Source organism: Bombyx mori, chromosome 16 (assembly GCF_030269925.1).
Source record: "Bombyx mori chromosome 16, ASM3026992v2".
In the NCBI taxonomy this organism is placed as follows: Eukaryota; Metazoa; Arthropoda; class Insecta; order Lepidoptera; family Bombycidae; genus Bombyx; species Bombyx mori.
The window spans coordinates 1,065,797-1,085,926 of NC_085122.1; the positions used below are offsets into that span (position 1 = coordinate 1,065,797).

At 34.5% G+C, this 20,130-nt stretch overlaps 2 protein-coding genes and 1 long non-coding RNA gene across 10 annotated transcripts; 2 read left to right on the forward strand and 1 right to left on the reverse strand.

The window, feature by feature from the left end:
- Positions 1 to 1,582: 1,582 nt before the first annotated feature.
- LOC101740549 (transmembrane protein 134) lies at positions 1,583 to 14,937 on the reverse strand. 8 transcript variants are annotated; one of them, XM_012692760.4, is made up of 3 exons: positions 14,796 to 14,935; positions 8,647 to 8,985; positions 1,583 to 7,497 (listed from the first exon to the last, which is right to left on the reverse strand). In XM_012692760.4, the coding sequence occupies exons 2-3, from the start codon at positions 8,796 to 8,798 to the stop codon at positions 7,155 to 7,157; spliced, it is 495 nt and encodes a 164-aa protein (XP_012548214.1). In that variant the 5' UTR covers positions 8,799 to 8,985; positions 14,796 to 14,935; the 3' UTR covers positions 1,583 to 7,154. The 8 variants fall into 8 exon arrangements, 2 of the variants coding, with proteins under 2 accessions (XP_012548214.1, XP_004928999.1); XM_004928942.5 differs by having other exon boundaries at positions 1,583 to 7,500; XR_009975125.1 differs by lacking the exons at positions 1,583 to 7,497; positions 8,647 to 8,985 and adding exons at positions 11,955 to 12,904; positions 13,395 to 13,641 and having other exon boundaries at positions 14,796 to 14,937.
- Positions 9,204 to 10,852, forward strand: LOC134200295 (uncharacterized). The gene is made up of 2 exons (XR_009975131.1): positions 9,204 to 10,003; positions 10,494 to 10,852. It is a non-coding gene; the product is annotated as an uncharacterized LOC134200295 (long non-coding RNA).
- On the forward strand, positions 14,938 to 20,050 carry LOC101745872 (probable ATP-dependent RNA helicase DDX55 homolog). The gene is made up of 7 exons (XM_004929053.5): positions 14,938 to 15,592; positions 16,073 to 16,267; positions 16,576 to 16,873; positions 17,390 to 17,570; positions 17,792 to 18,032; positions 18,724 to 19,071; positions 19,802 to 20,050. The coding sequence occupies exons 1-7, from the start codon at positions 15,296 to 15,298 to the stop codon at positions 20,033 to 20,035; spliced, it is 1,794 nt and encodes a 597-aa protein (XP_004929110.1). The 5' UTR covers positions 14,938 to 15,295; the 3' UTR covers positions 20,036 to 20,050.
- The last annotated feature ends 80 nt before the right edge of the window (positions 20,051 to 20,130 follow it).

Here is a 20,130-nt window from a genome sequence, read left to right on the forward strand (position 1 = left end):
TCTGGGCCGGGGCTCCCAAATACCAGCTTCTTCCATTTGACTCCATACAGAGGAGGGCCGTTCGGATTGTCGATAATCCCGGTCTCACGGATCGTTTGGAACCTCTGGGTCTGCGGAGGGACTTCGGTTCCCTCTGTATTTTGTACCGTATGTTCCATGGGGAGTGCTCTGAGGAATTGTTCGAGATGATACCGGCATCTCGTTTTTACCATCGCACCGCCCGCCACCGGAGTAGAGTTCATCCATACTACCTGGAGCCACTGCGGTCATCCACAGTGCGTTTCCAGAGGTCTTTTTTGCCACGTACCATCCGGCTATGGAATGAGCTCCCCTCCACGGTGTTTCCCGAGCGCTATGACATGTCCTTCTTCAAACGAGGCTTGTGGAGAGTATTAAGCGGTAGGCAGCGGCTTGGCTCTGCCCCTGGCATTGCTGAAGTCCATGGGCGACGGTAACCACTCACCATCAGGTGGGCCGTATGCTCGTCTGTCTACAAGGGCAATAAAAAAAAAAAAAAAAAAAAAAAAGTTGGAACAGCGCCCCTAGCGGCAAACTTAGACAAACGTTCCAACTTCACACAAATTTGAATTAACTTTGACTACATCAGGATTTAACATTCATTGCATTGCACTGCCTTGCGTTGCAAGTGTTGTTTTTATGATCCCAAAGTTTTTATACTTACTTAAATACAATAAATTAGGACTATCAAACTTTCGATCCACGTCGTGTTGGTGCGGCCTGTACTTTAAATACCTGTCAAAGATCATAAAGGCCGCGCCAATAGAGAAACGAATCTAAAAGGGTGGCGGCAATCATGCGCTCTCACTCTAAACTATTGCTGTCTTTAGTCGCACACGGCGCGTACTGCATGCAAAAAAGATATCAGTTCTGACTTTGTTATTGAGTTTGAGTTTTTTCACTTTCGAGTTGTGCGACTTAGATGACTGGCAACAAAAGTGTCTACGCAAGTTGCATCCCAGATGAGAAACCTCCCCCTCTGCAAGGGGATAAAGTAAAGTACATTCTCTTTTGTTTTTTTAAATTGTTTTACAATAAACAACTTTTTTTCTTTCTATCTTTCTTTTATTTGTTGACTCTACCATCTGTCAGTGCAGGTACAGACGCCATTTTCGATTCGTTTCTTTATTGGCGCGGCTTATACAAATAATATTGACAATAACTAAGAGACAATGTTCCAGAATATCCGCATTTATTTTTCTTGACGACTAAAGGTACGCGTCCATTTGTATGATTTTACATAGTGCTGCGTCCAACGCCGACATTTATAAGCAAAAAATACAAAGCAAAACATTCAATCATTTTTTGGATAGTCCGAGATCTCGCACAAGTGTCGCTCTTATTAGAGACAGCAAATTTGTTAGACACCTGAAGGTACGAGGAATCTTTAACCACAAGAAATTAAGTTTTGTTTAAAAGTGTAGTTGGTTTTTAATCCGTAGTTACATTGTATTCGCGTCACGTGCTAGCGTGCCTTGATATTCTTTGTCTTTCAAAATTTGAATTATTATGTTTTCCGATCAGCGCAAGCGGACAGACTTATTCCAACCTACCCGCCTACAGCTGTTATTTTGAGGTTACCATCAAAGCAATACGCGTTAGCAATTTAATTTGATTGCAACATATTATTATTCTGTGGTTATCTGAAATAAAACTACATAGATTTCAACGCAATATTATCACAGAGCACATTCATTACTTAAACAAGCTACGTCGATACGCGAGAAATTCTATTACTAAAAATTCAAGCTAAACCTTAGTTGAATACAAACTTTATGATACCTATAAGTAACTCTACACATACTCATAGACCATAGACACACAACAATGATATGTCTTACAAACAAATCACTTATTGTTGTACCTTTACAAAATCCACATGAATACGAAATCCTGATGTAATATTCAATTTATTACTTTCATCATCAGCCTATAAGACGTCTACTGGTGGACTATATAATTTTGAAAGGTAAGTCAGTGAGCGGAAACGCAAGTATCCAAACATGAATTAAATGATTTAAAAAAATCCACTGCTCCCTTCCTTAACAATCGCCGCTAGGGCTTAACGACTAGGTATGGTATAACCCCTCGAATATATTTATTAAATATTTTTTTTAAAGACATTTGTTTTTATATATTATATACAAGTAAATGATAGCCGTCAACCTGTCCAACCTTACTCTGGTCCTTACCCGCAGCAGAGGTAAACAATAAACTACGACAGTACTTCTTGATTTTAGTTTGGCGTCTTTTATGTCCTTCGAAAACTCATAATTGAGAGCACGAATATTCGAACACCGAAGGAAGAATAAATTTCTTTAGCTTAGCTTAGCAAAGATCGACGCTTTTGAAATGTGGTGCTGGAGGCGGATGTGGCGAATTCCATGGACTGCACGCCGGATCAGCCTATCCATTCTGAAGGAGCGCGGTATTACCACAATTGGTGTACCTGCTCGTAGAGACCCGATAACAAAAGCTGATGGTAGTTGGTCAGGTTGACGGGAGAAGATCACGCTCACCTACTCGCTTGTCTGATCTACAAAAGACGCTCACCAGTCTGCCAATAACCGAGGCTATAAATACCGCGGAGGACAGGATGAAGTCAGGAAGTATAGCGCATCAAGTGGTCAACATTTCAAACTAGGCACGACCTTCAGCAATAAAGAGACCAACTCAAAAAAAGAAGAAGCTAACGACGAATATAGCTTTTTTTTAATAGAGTTGAAAGCTGCTACAATGGTATGTGATAACTTTGGAAAAGTGATGGTGGAGTCACTTCACTCACAAACATCTTAATCAAAGATTATCGATTGAATCGGATCTCATCTGCATGTATAGAGTCAAATCAAAACGGCTGATACTTGGGGGCTATGCTTAGAGATGCGAGCAATAGTTCATATGAGACCAAAACTCTACTTTGTAAACATAAAAAATATCTTTACACGCGCAGACCTCAAGTACTTATCGCGAGCATTTATGTAGACGTCAATTCAGCTTTTTTAAGCGATGGTTCAAATCACGCTGGTTCGATAAATTTTACAATCCTAAATCACACTCAGCAAAACGTTAATGGCAAATCAACCAGGATCTCCTGTATCATTAAATTAAATATATAAAAAAATCCTACAAATCAAAATTATGTCTAAGAATATTAAATCTAATTTTTGATGAACACAAACAATACATATTTAATTCGCTTAAAATAAATAAGATGACTGATTAAGTTACATTCAATTTAAAAATAAAAATGTCCGTCTTAAGTGAAAATAAAATTTTATTTCAAAATTTTTCGAATTTCCCATGTCGCGCGCACAAATCGATGATGATTCGGTGGCAGTATCTCGCAAAAGCTCAAAAGCGCTTGTGCCTTCACGGTTTTACTACGACAATAGTTTCACGAGCTCACTAAGTTTCTCGCCGGTTCTTGACAGTGGGTCGCGTTTCCGATCCGGTGGTAGATTCTGCAAAGCACTGCTCTTGCTAGGGTCAGTGTTAGCAACGCCTCCTGGTTGAGCCCCGAGAGCTTACCTACATACACTTCGGGGTTACGCTGACATAGACCGTATTAAACGGTCTCAGTCACTTCTCTGAATTTCTTTATAACTTCCAATACAACAGATAAAAATTGTGCATATTCTTCGATCTTCGCGAACCGCATACATAACAAAACTAGGATCTCGCATTTTTACTGTCATTAAACTACATATTTCCAACATTTCGTTTGCCTTAGTTTTCGTACGGATGATGATTCGTGCGCGAGAGAAGTGAGTAATGAAAAAAAAAAACACGTCCTAACTATAATAGGGAATATGCTCGACGTTTAATTAGGATCACCTGGGTTTTTCTCATAACATGAGGTTAAGAACCCAAGTTAAGCTAACTGCCAGTGCTCAGGAAATTTTATCGCGGAAATATCAAGAAATAAAGAATTAAGACGGTAGTTTTAACACAATACTCAAACGCCGACGAATAACATTTATGTAGTCTGTGAACACGAAAACTGTAAAATATTCGAAATGTCAAATGTCAAAAAGAATACAGTGACATTAATAAAGGCGGGATCAAATCGTAGAAATAGTTTTAATTATGAAAACAACCTTTTTTAACTGTACATTGAATTGTTTAATTTAAATGTTTGCTCATCATTAATGCTATATTATGACTTACATATGCGAAATTGTAAATTGTAACATAATTTCAAGGCTAAAATTTTTCATTACATAATTACGATGCAATAGGATTACAATTCATAACTAGGCACTTCATTCTATTATAAATAGCTTTTTTTTCATATAATTCTACTATATATCACATAGAATAGGTACTTATAGGTTTCCTTTAGTTTTTAAGTTGCTAAAATTATCTATTTTAGTCTAACGGTCTTATTCATGCGCTTTTTAAGCCTGTTATTTTGTTTCCTTACCATAAAGATCGTTCGATAAATTTATTTATTCACAATGAGTGAGGTCGACAACTCACGCCTTTATAGCATGTGATGTTATCGTTTAAATATGGACAACTATATAATATTGACGATTTCTGAAATTTGTGCTGTTTTTTTTAACAACCGTAGATCGCTTCATTCCCACTCAACCCGCACGACACTCGAGTCGACTATTATCAAAGCCGGCAAAGTGACTTTTGGACAATTATTGGTAAATCAGAAAAACGAATTAATGACTTTGTATTCTATTGGCAGTCACAAAACTCTTCTGAACGACATCTTAGATAAATAGCAGGTTAAGTTAATACTTTATTTAATGCAGGTTTTGAACCGTATTCTTTGAAGGAGACGATTATATTCAAATCAATCTGTATTGACATATCAATAACATTTTTTTGTCCAAATGCACAGATTGCCACCTTTGATAATAGACGACTCACTCATATAAATAGTACACTTTGTGTGCCATCACCACAAGCGCAGCGAATAGTAGAAGCGATTTTAAATAAACACAGAAAGCGTTGTTTTTTTTTCCTAGTCTGATGAGGTAAAATTCAACTCCAATTGTCTGCTCTGAGTGAGCGATTATCTCGGGGTTTGTTTTCCAAAAGATTTGTAAGCCTTGCTGAAATTATCTATCATTATTAAAAACAAAAAATATCAAGGGTTGAAATACTTGAAAATCATTAAAAATGTCAATCAGCTAATCATCTAAGACGGTCATGTTTTTAAGTTTTAATAGAGTTTTAGAAGCGTAATTATACAGATAAAGTAAAAGTAAGAAGTTTACTTTAACTTTATCAGATTCATAATGAGTGTTTTAGCTCTAACGCAGGATTGTGAATGACTGTTTGACGGTCTCCTTAATATTCCTTAAAACGGGCTTATAAAGCTTCGATAACTAATTGTGAGTAAAACCATGGTATAGGTATAAGAAAATTATCGAATTTTGGTAGGCTTCAATGACGTAACTAATACGGATTTATATCTTCGGTATGTAAGCCTTTTACTATGAATAAGACCGATAGTAATCAAGCAAAATAATGCGGGATTGATGATTCCCAAATAAATATTAAATTGTAAATTCATGTTAATTTTCATAGAATTTCTAAGAGAAGACGGTAATAAGTTGTAAGTATATTAGCTTTGTAGATCGGCATCGTTTACATATAAGCTAGAACTACAGTAGCTAGCTAAATCAACATTTCAGTTTGACAAATAGAAATAGACACGCGCGTGTGAGAACTTTGATTAAATGAAAATCTATAGAAGAGTAACTGATTTTGATATATTAATTACATACTTTCTGGTGCCAAGGGAACATATTACGCGTTTATGTATTGTAATTCCAGAAGAACAAACAAGTTAATGTGTAAACAAACCTCTCTCTTTCTCAACAAGACTCAATATATCATTTTTCTGCCCACTACATTACACAAAAAAAAACCTTCAAGCGTTTCAGAAACAATGAAATTTTAAATATTTGGGCTCTGGCGCGTTCCATTCTACGTATGCGAGTTGTACATGTCAAACGTAATTCTAGGTTATGATATTTAAATAAAATAATAATCGGTTCTACAGTATTGCACAACGTTCTACGGAAACATTTTAGAAGGCTTTTATTACCTTGACTTGTATGTATATATATGGAAAGGAAATTAATAACATAATTTTTACAATCATTCTAAATCGTTCATTGTAACTTGAAAATAGCACATGTATGAAGGATCAATGACAATACAATAATTAATTTTGTTACTTTGACCAGGGTCACAAGGATAAATGAAATATAATTTTAACCCTTTGCGGTCCTAAGACTAATGTAATGTAAGACTATACATATGTCCAATATGTGTGAACATTGGAGCTCTAAGGATTAACAAGAACATCCAACCCATACATACCACTTTGGTAGATGTTATTCCTGTTTACCATTGCTACATAGAAGATTGTTTCATAGAATAAATTATTGTGTAAAAAACAAATTTTTTAATAGAAAGTCAAATTAGTAAGGAAATTAACAAATAATTTAATGTATTTTAAATATAGCGTGGGAAACCTAAAGGAAATATCAACATTATAAAATGATTTTTGAAATAATTAAATCACCTAACTTCATGTTTCTGAATTTGATATCTTTATCGCTATGTGCTTTTGCACATCTATGCTACACAGTCAAATTTACTTGCATAAATTTTTAATGAAGTACAAATAAGCATTGTGTATTTTTTATTGATAAATAAATTATTGATTATGGATTAAAAAATAAAGTTAATTAAGTGCATTTTTATATTGTAAAAAATTCTTCTGAATATGATATAATAAAATAAATCTGTTTTAAAAGATATTAAATGTTGCAGAAATGCTTTAGTTGAAAAAGGAACAGGCGAGGGCAGCGACGCAATTTTGTCCCTTACATTGACAATGTCTATTCACAGTGTCAATTTCGTACCACGCTTGCCTTTGAAGTCAATAAAAAAAGTACTATTCAAACCTATAACAGTGTTTTTTTTAGTACGGTTGTTCAACGACACCAACATCTTTTAAAAGAATTTATATTATTGTTTTTGACTTACATTTTAAAGCATTTAGAGAGCTTCAACATAACACAGTCATCCTTCGCAGATTCGCAACTCCTCATCGAGACATTAAAATCATTTTACACACACTTAAATAATGATCGTAAAATAAATCAAGTGAATAATGGAAGGTGGTAGAAATCGTAACCTCTCTGTCCTCTGGCAGCTAGCCAGATATAGACTACATGATATGCACCGGGCACAAAGCAGATCATTCCCGCTACGAAGAACACTGCACCTTGGAGACCGTTTTCAGGTTCAGCAACCGCAAATGCTCCCATGCCAAGTAGACCAACTCCAACTATCAGCAAAATGACAGCTGCACATACCGTTTTCCAATTCTCTCTCACTTTGGGATGGTTCCAGCAGAACATTGATTGTGTGGCCTCAACATATTCATGTATGAGGGAGTCCGAATCCCTTGAGGTTGTATCTTCTGAGCATTTATAGGTTTTGCTACTGGAAAAAGAAGTTTATAGTTTGTGAGTTTAGTTCTATTTTTATTATTAAACAAATTAGAAGATTAAAATAAACGTGTCGACAAATTGCGAACCTACTTATTCCTGCAGACAACTACACAAATTCAAGGCTTACCAAGTAGTAAGTGGTTACCATAGCTGTGAAAGTGACCATGTGAAGGCTACCACCACCGTTAAGACATGAGGTTGAGGTCTCTTTTATTCTACTGTTTTATTTCATTGCTCGGATTAGTGAATGATTACATGTCCACATAATATTAAGTTGTTATTGTAGCCCATGGACATAATAAAGTAAATACTCTCATTCAACTTAAAACTAATGGTACTTTATAATTTGTCTATTGAATTTTTGTTACTGGTCTTCCTAGTAGTTCATATGCTTATTGTTTTTCTAAAGATCTTTTTATGATTACAGCATTATATTAGGTATTACCATGAGATCAACAACATTATTAATTTAATGCGATCTATTTCCTTTTAAATAATAAACAAAATTTGACTGGCAATTTCCCTTTGGAATCCAGACTGCTTATAAGTCTTATCCATAAGTTTTTATGCACTTGAATGGGCTAATCCACAGTTGTACCAATACCAATAGATTTTTTACATTAGAAAACTGAGAACAATTGAAAGCTAAATAATTTATCTTATTCAATTAAGAGATACAAATTTATTGAACAAAATAAATAAGTGATATTAAGAATTTTTGCATCCTCATTATCCCACCATTATAACATTAGTAACATTAAATAATGTTATCTTGCATTTACACTTATCAGTGCAATAAAAGAATCATACAATCTTAAACTAGATGGTTATGACAAAAAACAAACAAAAATTAATTACGTTGGTACAAATTACGCTGGATTACAATTATTAACTGTGTATTATGCGAGTTCTTTGTACTCTAAAAACTAGGGCCAATTAGCGAATGGAATGTAGAACAAAGCTAGTGGTAACAAAGTCTAATAGTTCAAAATCCTTTGCCCTACTAAGGAAATGACTCAAAAGGTCAAGTACATATTCGAGTTCATTAAATAAAGAACTACCTTGGAGGCTATATATATTACATATTTAAGGTTTAAATAAAAGTCAACGAACAGGAGAATGAATAAAATAATCTCACCTGGATATATAATCACCACCATTCTTGAATTTGTTTTGCAAAGGTGATCGGTCTCCAGTTGCGCCGTACACTTTTATAGCTTCGTCGGTTTCTTCTTCGAACGCATCGTCGATCGAAAAACGCTTCTCACTGTTTCCGAACGGTTTAGTCATTTTTGTTTATCACTTATTATTCAAGATATGACAAATAATCATCACAAATTATTTGCACGAGAGCAAGTGGCACAAACACAGTTTAACACAGCTGTCAATTCATCATGTCAACATGCGCCATATTGATTTTTCGCCGACGTTTATTTTTTATGGGTGCCTAATCTATGTAGATGACAGGTGAGGAAATCTGGGGTGAATGAAGTTAGCCCCTCAAAAAAATTTTTTTTTCCTGTTTTCTACTTATTTTCTATTAATTCGTTTGTTCATCATTTGTTCTTGATTGTTCACTGTTAATAATTGTTTGTTCCACATTTGTTTATTTTAAAAAAAATATTAAAAATATATCTAAAAGTTAGCCCCTCGATTGCAATTTTTAATATTTTTTCGTCCTTAATTCCTCGTAAATATTCATTTTCGATTGTTCTTATATAAAATACGTTTGTTCTCTTTCGAAATTACTCATTTTTTGTTTAATTAATTGTATTAGTTGAATAAATGTATACAAAATATGTGTACTGCGCATGCCATAAGTGTATAATCTATGGCGCATGCGTCAACTATAATGCCTAAACTTTCTACGCGGTTTTAATCGTGAAAAAAAAAACAATTATAAATCCTGAAGGATCAATTAATTGGTATACAGTTTAATTAAAAAAAATAAAAAATAAATAAATAAAATAATGTGCATTCGCGTAAAGTTAGCCCAAATACATTTTTTCCATCCTCCTATATACCTATCGCTATGAAGGTATAAAAAAGATAGGTTAAGAGTTCACATAGGTAATATAAACAAATAAGTAAATATGTTCATTATTTATCTTTCAAGAGATAATGTAGGTATACATTATAATAACATTTTGACACAGTCGAAATTATATTCCTAACATTAGTAAAATAACATTTTAATATTTTTTTTATAGGTTATGTATTGAAATTGTTGGAAAATTATTTCATGTTTTAGCTGGAAAACTACATGGAGAATTATATGCAATACAAGATAATGAGCTCCATCAAATGAATTCGAATGAAACCAAACTGTTTACCATCCAAATTCGATTGTCGGGCAGATAGAAAACGAAAATTCACTCATAGTGAACCTCGGCCTGCATTTGTGAAACGGCAAAGACTCACTATTATCAAGGAAATTGAAGAGACGACTAAAAATGAGATGTGTCGTATTATACCTTTGCCATCTTGTAGTCAAGGTAGGTGTAACTGTCAATAATTAGTTACACTCACAGATCTCCTAATCAAATAACAATATCAGAAAAAATGAGAATAGTTAGTTAGTTAGTTAGTGGAAGTAGCCAAAATGGGCAAGTGGATCTCAGTTCCTATTACATAAGGTACTAGGAAGTTTGTGAAAATGAAAATTTATCTCAGTGTAATATCACTTACTTACTTTAACAGTGAAGGAAAACATTGTGATGAAACCTGCACACCTAAATGTTCTTAGGATTTTCTTAGGTGTGTAATCCACCAACCAGCACTAGGCCAGCGTGGTGGACTAAGGCCTAAAAACCCTCTCAATGGTAGTGAAGGCCAGTGTCCAGCAAGGGGATATATTATATGGGCTGATGATGATGACTAGGAAGTTAAATACTACTACTACTACTACGACAGTACACATATAATCCTATATATTTACAAACTATACGTTTGTTGGAAATTGCTAACATTATTTCATATTTCCAGATGTCCAGCCACTTGAAAATAGGTGTAGTAATGACAAAGCTATCCAAGTAGCTCCAGCACAGGAACACAAAGGCAAGGCAAGTGTGTATTGCCACATCACCCCTTAATATATCTGAAGCAAGTATAAGTAAACAATCAGAACCAGCAAAAAAAAAACTGTTGTTCCTGAGGACAAATTTGACAGTGATGAGTCAAATGCACCAGCAACAGAAGGATCAACTGTTGACTATGGGTTATAGAAGAAGAAGATTAATTCATATTTATTTAAATTAATATTAATGAATATTAATTTAAATTATCGTGCAAAATTCGTGGTGAAAACATATGTGTATTTTATAAATAAATATTCATTCTCAGTATTAATGTTGTTTTAATCATCGATTGAAAAATTGGTTCTTAATGAATTTAGTTGGAGCTAAATGCTGCTTGGAGCTTAATACTTTCGAATAACATAAACACGTGACTTTAAGCATAAACATATTTTTTAGGTAAATACTTTATTTAGCTTTGCTGGATTTATCCAAGATTTCGACATACCAAAATTTCATACAGGAACGACAGATAGATAGCTATCTGATTGAATACCCTTGTAGAATTGAGCTTCGAAGAAAAGTTTATTCTTATTCTTTATTAGACTTTATTCTAGTTGCAGTGTCGGTTAGAGAAGCTGTGCAAGCTTCTCTAACTGATACTGCATGGAATAAATAGTCATTATAATTATAAAATATATTTCTGTTTACATACCATACAATTTTCATAGTTCAAATATGAATTTGGATTGATATGAATTTATTTCGATTATCAAAATAATTTGTATTAAACATTTATATTTCCTCAAAATTTCTATTTTTATAATAATGACTGTGACCACCCCATAAATCACAAAATTAAAAATATTAAAGATAACTTATTTTTAAATCATATATTAAAAATTATAAACAGATCGCGAATTAAAATATTATATTATGCCTATCATTCTTAAATAATTCAGTAATGAATTTTCGCATCGCCGCGCCGTATATAATTAATATGAATAATAGGGTATTGCCCACTGTGCTAAAAAAAACATAAATTATGTTTTTTTGATAGATCTACAAACAAGCAAGTGAGTAATGCTATGTTTCCATAAATAAAAAGGCAAAAAAAAATTAAAGAAAGATATTATGCACAAGTTCAAATGCATATGTATTGTGCTAAAAGTAAAACTTGCTACTTTTGTGTAGCATCCAGCAACTTTGAAAAAACTAATCAGGTCACTATAATTAGTAGGTATTGATTTTGATTCCGAGTAAGTTGCACAGTTGTTAGATAATGTAGTTTATTTTTGGAAGAATAACAATTTTCTAATCTTACACAAAAATGTAATGTTAAATATTTAAAAAAAACTTTATACCTATTTTCCTTTTAGGGAGTACAAAATATTGATGTGTACAAAGTGAATGTGATTTAATAAAAATAATATTTCAATTTAAATTATGTTTTATTAAAAATTATTCTTAACATACAGGTACAAAGGTTACATAACATTAATATTTATTCCTTTTCATATATATAAGCCCATATTTAGCACATTTGTGGAAAACAGAATCAAAATAATAATGAGTTGCTAGCCATAGAAGACCAGCATAAAAGTCTTATTAAAATCTGTTCAGTAGTTTTTGAATGAAGAGTGAAAATACTTACAAAACTTCCTATTTATAAGTAAGGATTACTTATTTAATTAAAGAGTTTTGTAGGTGGCAAACTATCTAAAAACTTTCTATTTTCCACCAAGTTGACATCAATTATCCTTCCTGCATATTATATATTTATTGTATTGTTTTTTTTATAGTCTAACAAGGGGTGATATTACATTTGCAATTTCTGGGAGTTTGTTGAAAAATATATTGCTTGCTTGACTTACAGATAAATCGAAATCATCAGCTAATTGAGAGAATGTTCTATTTAATGTTATTCTCATCAGACATAATATAATATTTTGTTCAGAAACATTTGTATGTTTCTCAATCAAGCCTATTATGAAACATAATTCTTGTGGAAGACCAATATATAAACGTTGTTTATTTTTCACTTTAGATAAAGTTGTTAACACATTCATTTTTTCAACTTTTTAGTCTTCTTGAGAGCTATAGTCTGAAGTGCACAAGTCTTTGATGGAGTGGAGATATAGAGAGATAACTCATAGTCAACAGTTGATCCTTCTGTTGCTGGTGCATTTGACTCATCACTGTCAAATTTGTCCTCAGGAACAACAGTTTTTTTTTTGCTGGTTCTGATTGTTTACTTATACTTGCTTCAGATATATTAAGGGGTGATGTGGCAATACACACTTGCCTTGCCTTTGTGTTCCTGTGCTGGAGCTACTTGGATAGCTTTGTCATTACTACACCTATTTTCAAGTGGCTGGACATCTGGAAATATGAAATAATGTTAGCAATTTCCAACAAACGTATAGTTTGTAAATATATAGGATTATATGTGTACTGTCGTAGTAGTAGTAGTAGTATTTAACTTCCTAGTCATCATCATCAGCCCATATAATATATCCCCTTGCTGGACACTGGCCTTCACTACCATTGAGAGGGTTTTTAGGCCTTAGTCCACCACGCTGGCCTAGTGCTGGTTGGTGGATTACACACCTAAGAAAATCCTAAGAACATTTAGGTGTGCAGGTTTCATCAAAATATTTTCCTTCACTGTTAAAGTAAGTAAGTGATATTACACTGAGATAAATTTTCATTTTCACAAACTTCCTAGTACCTTATGTAATAGGAACTGAGATCCACTTGCCCATTTTGGCTACTTCCACTAACTAACTAACTAACTATTCTCATTTTTTCTGATATTGTTATTTGATTAGGAGATCTGTGAGTGTAACTAATTATTGACAGTTACACCTACCTTGACTACAAGATGGCAAAGGTATAATAATACGACACATCTCATTTTTAGTTGTCTCTTCAATTTCCTTGATAATAGTGAGTCTTTGCCGTTTCACAAATGCAGGCCGAGGTTCACTATGAGTGAATTTTCGTTTTCTATCTGCCCGACAATCGAATTTGGATGGTAAACAGTTTGGTTTCATTCGAATTCATTTGATGGAGCTCATTATCTTGTATTGCATATAATTCTCCATGTAGTTTTCCAGCTAAAACATGAAATAATTTTCCAACAATTTCAATACATAACCTATAAAAAAAATATTAAAATGTTATTTTACTAATGTTAGGAATATAATTTCGACTGTGTCAAAATGTTATTATAATGTATACCTACATTATCTCTTGAAAGATAAATAATGAACATATTTACTTATTTGTTTATATTACCTATGTGAACTCTTAACCTATCTTTTTTATACCTTCATAGCGATAGGTATATAGGAGGATGGCAAAAATGTATTTGGTCTAACTTTACGCGAATGCACATTATTTTATTTATTTTGTTTTTAATTTTTTTAATTAAACTGTATACCAATTAATTGATCCTTCAGGATTTATAATTGTTTTTTTTTCACGATTAAAACCGCGTAGAAAGTTTAGGTATTATAGTTGACGCATGCGCCATAGATTATACACTTATGGCATGCGCAGTACACATATTTTGTATACATTTATTCAACTAATACAATTAATTAAACAAAAAATGAGTAATTTCGAAAGAGAACAAACGTATTTTATATAAGAACAATCGAAAATGAATATTTACGAGTAATTAAGGACGAAAAAATATTAAAAATTGCAATCGAGGGGCTAACTTTTAGATATATTTTTAATAATTTTTTTAAAATAAATAAATGGGGAACAAACATTTATTAACAATGAACAATCAAGAACAAATGATGAACAAACGAATTAATAGAAAATAAGTAGAAAACAGGAAAAAAAAATTTTTTTGAGGGGCTAACTTCATTCACCTGGAAATCTGAAACCAGAAAAATTGGTAGGTATCTACTAGGTACCTATTTTATTATCTATGGATTTAGTGTTTTTCGTTTCTTCTAGAATCACGTAGAAGTAGAATCAAATTAATATATTAAATTGAAATTTTAAAAAATCTTTACGCCCACTCTCCTCCCTGATTTGCATGCCTGATGTCTGAGGGTCGTGACCATCTCCTCCCATTATCCTTCTTTGGATGATGTTTAGCCATCTTCCTCTGTTTTCGGCAGTGTGTAAAACTGAAGGAAATGGAAGCTGAGGGTACAAAGAGCCACGAAGGGCTTTCAAGGACACGACCTTCAGCAATGAAGTATTCGACTAAGAAGAAGAAGAAGAATGTATAGTTTTAGATATAACATACCTAGTTTTTTTATCTCTACCAGCGGTGACGTTCACTACTACAAGTTAAATTTCGTATTAAGAATGCTTTGAACTAATCACTTTCAAAGAGCACTGCTGATAATTGGATACGAATTTGTGATTTGTTTTTCGTCTGGAAGCCATTGACATTTATGTAAATCATGGAGAAAAATCCACTCTGAAAGACCGCTTTTTACAACATAAATAATAAAATTTTGTAAAGACAAAGTTACATTATTAACAAAAACTCGGGTCACTGTTTAATTTGAAAATTTAGAGAAATCTACAACAAAATGAAATTTTACGTTTTTTGAAACAACAGCGGTCACTGTCAAGAACTGTCAAAGTCCAAAATTAAGGATTCAAAATGTCAAAAGCACATGTTGATGTTTTCTCTGCTCGTGCTCTGAGTTATTATATCTATTATCGGTGTTAAACACAAATTATAAAGCGCTATTTCTGTATGTGATTGAGAGGTTAATTTAATTTAAAATCCTTAAAATGGCCAACAAAGATTGGTCTAAAGTTCAGCCCCCATTATCCAAGCCAGTGTTGAACTGTATTAATAAACATGGTTTTAAAACTATGACTCCGATTCAAGCAGCCGTAATTCCTCTATTATTGTCCTGCAAAGATGTTGTGGCTGAAGCGGTGACTGGATCGGGAAAAACTCTCGCATTTGTCGTCCCGATGCTGGAAATGCTCTTGAAAAAGAAGAAAGATGGACCTTTGAGAAAGGATTTCGTTTACGTAGTCATAATTTCGCCTACAAGGGAACTGGCTACGCAAATATTTAAAGTGAGATCTTATGACTGTCTTAATATTAAAATGAAATAGGAATGAAATAAAGTAACTTTAATGAGACACATAATTAACATGAATTATATTTCTATTTATTTGTTTACATTTTGATTAGAATTATTAAGAATTAATTTACTCAAATAACCCATGCAAAGTTTTTAAATTGGAAAATATTTCATATAAATAGGAAAAATAAAACTAGGTAGGATTTTTAAACTAATTTCACAATTGGACTTGCGGTATCATTTTGGAAATGGGGTTTCTAGCCCAAAATAGTTTGGCAATCCCTGCTCTATGCCTGTACAAGAGTGATTATCTATCTATATGGCTTGTCAGATTGTGCAATTGCTTCACAGCTGAATTTTTTTGTGATTGAAAGGGAAAATATTACAGTTTCATTTGCTTGGAATCCAGTAATTGCTTAACAGAGCGTTATATGGTTGTCCTAATTTGGCTGAATTTAACTGTTCCTCTCAGGTAATAGAAGATTTCTTACAAGAACCAGAATTAGCCAGTACTACCTTGGCCCTATTAGTCGGTGGTCGTCCCATAGAGGTTGATGCGCTTGCCTTACAGAAAGGAGCTGATATAGCTGTATGCACTCCGGGTAGACTAGAAGACTTGTTGTCTGAAAGGAAACAGTTGAATCTTGCCGGAAGACTGAAAGAGTTGGTATGTACTATTAATATTTCTTTTTAGTAACATTAATTTGTAAGTTTTGAAGAATCACCTGGGTGATCTGACAACTTTTTTGTTGGTATCCAGGCTATAGGTACACTCTCTCGGAGCATGGTGCAAGAGAGACGATCAAAAGTTGTCTGAAATGGAGAACTTTCTTGGGCGAACCCTCAGAATGGGTGTCAGCATTCATGTTATTATGTTATTCATATAGGCCACAAGCTTGCTCACAGGTCTACAAAATAAACTGCATTATAATATAAGTGTAAGTACATAAATACATTAATCTTTTGTCCTCTTAGGAACTCTTAGTTCTGGATGAAGCGGACCGTCTACTAGACCTTGGCTTCTCGGGCACACTCACAACCATCCTACAATATTTACCGAGACAACGTCGTACTGGTCTCTTTTCGGCAACACAAACCAAAGAACTGCAGGACTTAGTAAGAGCTGGTCTTCGGAATCCTGTTGTTGTGAGCGTGAAAGAAAAGTCTACAATCAGTACTCCCTTGCTGTTGGAGACTTATTACGTAATTGTTGAAGCTCAGGATAAATTTTTGTTCCTTTTGAACTTTATCAGAAATAGAAAGATAGCTAAAGGTCAGTTTTTTTTTTTTATAATTCAATTTTGATATTGTTACGTTTGAATAACTTGAATGGACGTTGATATTTGTTACTAAAAACTATTGTGTTATAAAAATCAATCCCTGTTCCTTTGTCTAAGTGCTTATTTATAACGGTAGCTATGTCACTTCTTTATATCTTGTACAGATATTTAGCATTAAGTAACTGCCGTTGTAATGAGTGCTGAGAAGCTGAGGAGTGCACGTTTGGGATGGTATGGACATGTGATGAGACGGAATGAAAATGAGATTGTTAAGAGAGTGTTAACTATGAATGTGGAAGGATTTAGAGGAAGAGGTAGACCTAAGAAGAAATGGATGGATTGTGTGAAAGACGATATGGGTAGGAGGGGAGTGAGCGAAGAAATGGTATATGATAGAAGAGTATGGAAGGAGAAAACATGTTGCGCCGACCCCAGGTGACTGGGAGAAGGGCAGGATGATGATAACTGCCGTTGTAATTGCGGACATTGTTGACGTAAATGTCTTTCAGGTTTATTTTTTCTACCAACGTGTGCATGTGTGGATTACTGGACGGATGTGCTACCCGTATTCCTGCCTGACATTAAAATATTTGGATTACACGGCAAAATGAAGCAGAAACGACACAAAATATTAGAGAAGTTCCGGCAGGCTGATAACACTATCTTGCTTTGTACAGATTTGTTGGCCAGGTATGAGATTGCTTATTAAAATTATCAATTACAATTAATTACTCTAGCATCTGTTGTAAGTTACTGGTTATACTGTGCATATTGTGTTTGTACATTATTCATAATAAATAACAGTGATGTGAGGCAATGAAACCCACTTCTTATGATATGAACCAACACCACCAGACAACACCAGATTAATGTTTCAATTTAAATTAAAATTCGGTTGGTAAACGTTGAAGGGGCCTGGACATTCCAGAGGTGGAGTGGGTGTTGCAGTGGGAGCCCCCATGCCAACCCTCCGCTCTCGTGCACCGCGCGGGCAGAGCAGCGAGGGGCGGAGCCCGGGGCTGCGCCCTGCTACCGCTGCTCACCACAGAGGACGCTTACGTGCCCTTCATAAAGACTAATCAAATGGTCGAGTTGAAAGACTGGAGGGAATCTGACGATCAAATCAAAATTACGGACAAGTTAAGGGAAAGGGTAAACATTGATTTTTTACTTTTGAATCTACAGAATGCTGAACGAGCTAACAGCTTATCTAGTGCATAATTGGGATTCAGATCCTTGAGCAGATGAGCTCAGGCTCATAGACACTAAATGTGAATATCCCGATCCACTCGAGATATATGGCCGAAGTCTCAATTAAATTCTACAACGCATGCCGACTTCACGACAGAAACAGACAAGACGGTGGTTCCTACCCGCACGAGCCTGCGCCCAACTACCAGTGAATACGCAAATTTTAATTAAACAACAAAAAAGTGCTAAAATGCTAAATTAGATCATCCAACATCCTAATGAAACAATTATATATTTAAATAACGTTAAAGTGATGTAAAGTTTATCCGACGTGCGGGGTCATCGGCCTGGCACGAGCGCGGGCCCCCGGCCGGCCATCGGTTTTGTACGCTTTACATTGCTGAGGTTACACTGTGAGCTCGGAGTCCGCTTCATACAAGTGATTAGTAGGTAACCACCGCGTGTCGTGAAGCGACTTATTGAAGTTGTCGTGACTTCAAGGATAACTCGTGTCCACGTAATGTATTCACAATGAAGGCATTGTGTAATAAAAAACAAGCTACTTCTCTACGACTCTTGTTATGCTAAGAAACCTATTCTTTACTTAACTATTACTACTAAGTTTTAAAGTCGAAATGATGCTCCTCCCCAGGTGCTCGGCATCCTCCACGAGCAGCAGAAGAAAGACCGCGCCATTTTCGACAAAGGGCAGCGAGCGTTCGTCTCCCACATGCGAGCCTACACCAAACACGAATGCAACCTGCTGCTCCAGTTCAAGGAGCTTCCTCTGGGGCACATCGCCACCAGCTACGGGCTCCTCAAACTGCCTCTCATGCCAGAGATCAAACCGGAGCACAAGCAGCAGTTTGTCGGCCCCAAAGAGGAGATAGACTTTAACACAATTCAGTACAGGGATAAGCAGAAGGAGACGAGTCGCCTGCAGAAGTTGGAGGAGTATAAGAAGAGCGGGGTTTGGCCGTCGAAGAAAAAAAAGAAAATGGTGGGTAGTTTGACGTCACGTTAAATTTTGAATTGTGCCATCTTCATTGACTGACACGTGGGACTAGTCCATAAACTGCCAGTCTAATGTAGTCCAAGTAGCAACGGTTACACAGACACATCGTCTTCTCGCATTAAAACTGTATAATCACAAAACTTGCTAATTTTACAGGAGAGTGTTTTAAAGGTTTAACATTTGATATTTTTAATATTAATCATCTTTGCAATATTTATTTTTTATTTTTTACCAGTTAAATTATCTGTCTTTTAAAGTAAGATAAAATTATTTATTAATTTTGTTAATGGTAGTCAAAATATAGGTAAACTAAAAAAAACTAAAACTAAACTACGCTCTTTTGACAGTATTTATGAGGAAATACTGGTGATACCAAATTACCGCATATTAACTCAATTTCGAATATTTTTGGAAATTGTACACTTTTAATGCGAAAAGACGACATGTGTATATTGGCATATTTTGCTATGGGCATGCAACGGTAGACGAAAATTTTATTCTAGATAAGATTGGGGTAGAATCGGCTCTTATTGAACGCCTACATCGCAATATGTAAAATATCTGTACCAATTTAATGTCTAATAGAATTTAAGGTTTCGTGAAGAGAGAGAGGTATTTCCCTATTTTATGTTGATTAAATATTTTGTTACAATTTGTGATAAAAAAGTATGTAAAATGATGACGATCGGTACAATATGACTTACCGTCCCTTCAGGTCCAAACACTCCCGTGGGAACAAGCGAAACAGAACAAAGAAGAAAGGAAAGAGAAAAGGAAGAAACGTAAAGAGTTGAAACAGAAGAATCCAGAACTTAAGAAAGGAAAGAAGAGGAAAGTGATAACGCAAGAGGAACTGGACGCGCTGGCCGCCGACGTCGCGCTCATAAAGAAGTTAAAGAAACGTAAAATAACACAGGATCAGTTCGATAGAGAGTTTGAAGCTGATTAATAATTTTTTAAAAACTTTTTATGTTTTATTTGTACCCTCATTGTCACACATTCGGGCAATATATATTAACGATAGCCCAGGAGGCGTTGGTTTCC

Bases quoted from the DNA above. Each gene is read 5' to 3' on its own strand.
- LOC101745872 (XM_004929053.5), top strand. From the start codon at position 15,296: ATGGCCAACAAAGATTGGTCTAAAGTTCAGCCCCCATTATCCAAGCCA. The intron at 16,268-16,575 runs GTATGTACTATT...TTGTCCTCTTAG, and splicing joins CCGGAAGACTGAAAGAGTTG to GAACTCTTAGTTCTGGATGA. The intron at 19,072-19,801 runs GTGGGTAGTTTG...CCGTCCCTTCAG, and splicing joins CGAAGAAAAAAAAGAAAATG to GTCCAAACACTCCCGTGGGA.
- LOC101740549 (XM_004928942.5), bottom strand. From the start codon at position 8,798: ATGACTAAACCGTTCGGAAACAGTGAGAAGCGTTTTTCGATCGACGAT. The intron at 7,501-8,646 runs GTGAGATTATTT...TTCTTTTTCCAG, and splicing joins GGTGGTGATTATATATCCAG to TAGCAAAACCTATAAATGCT.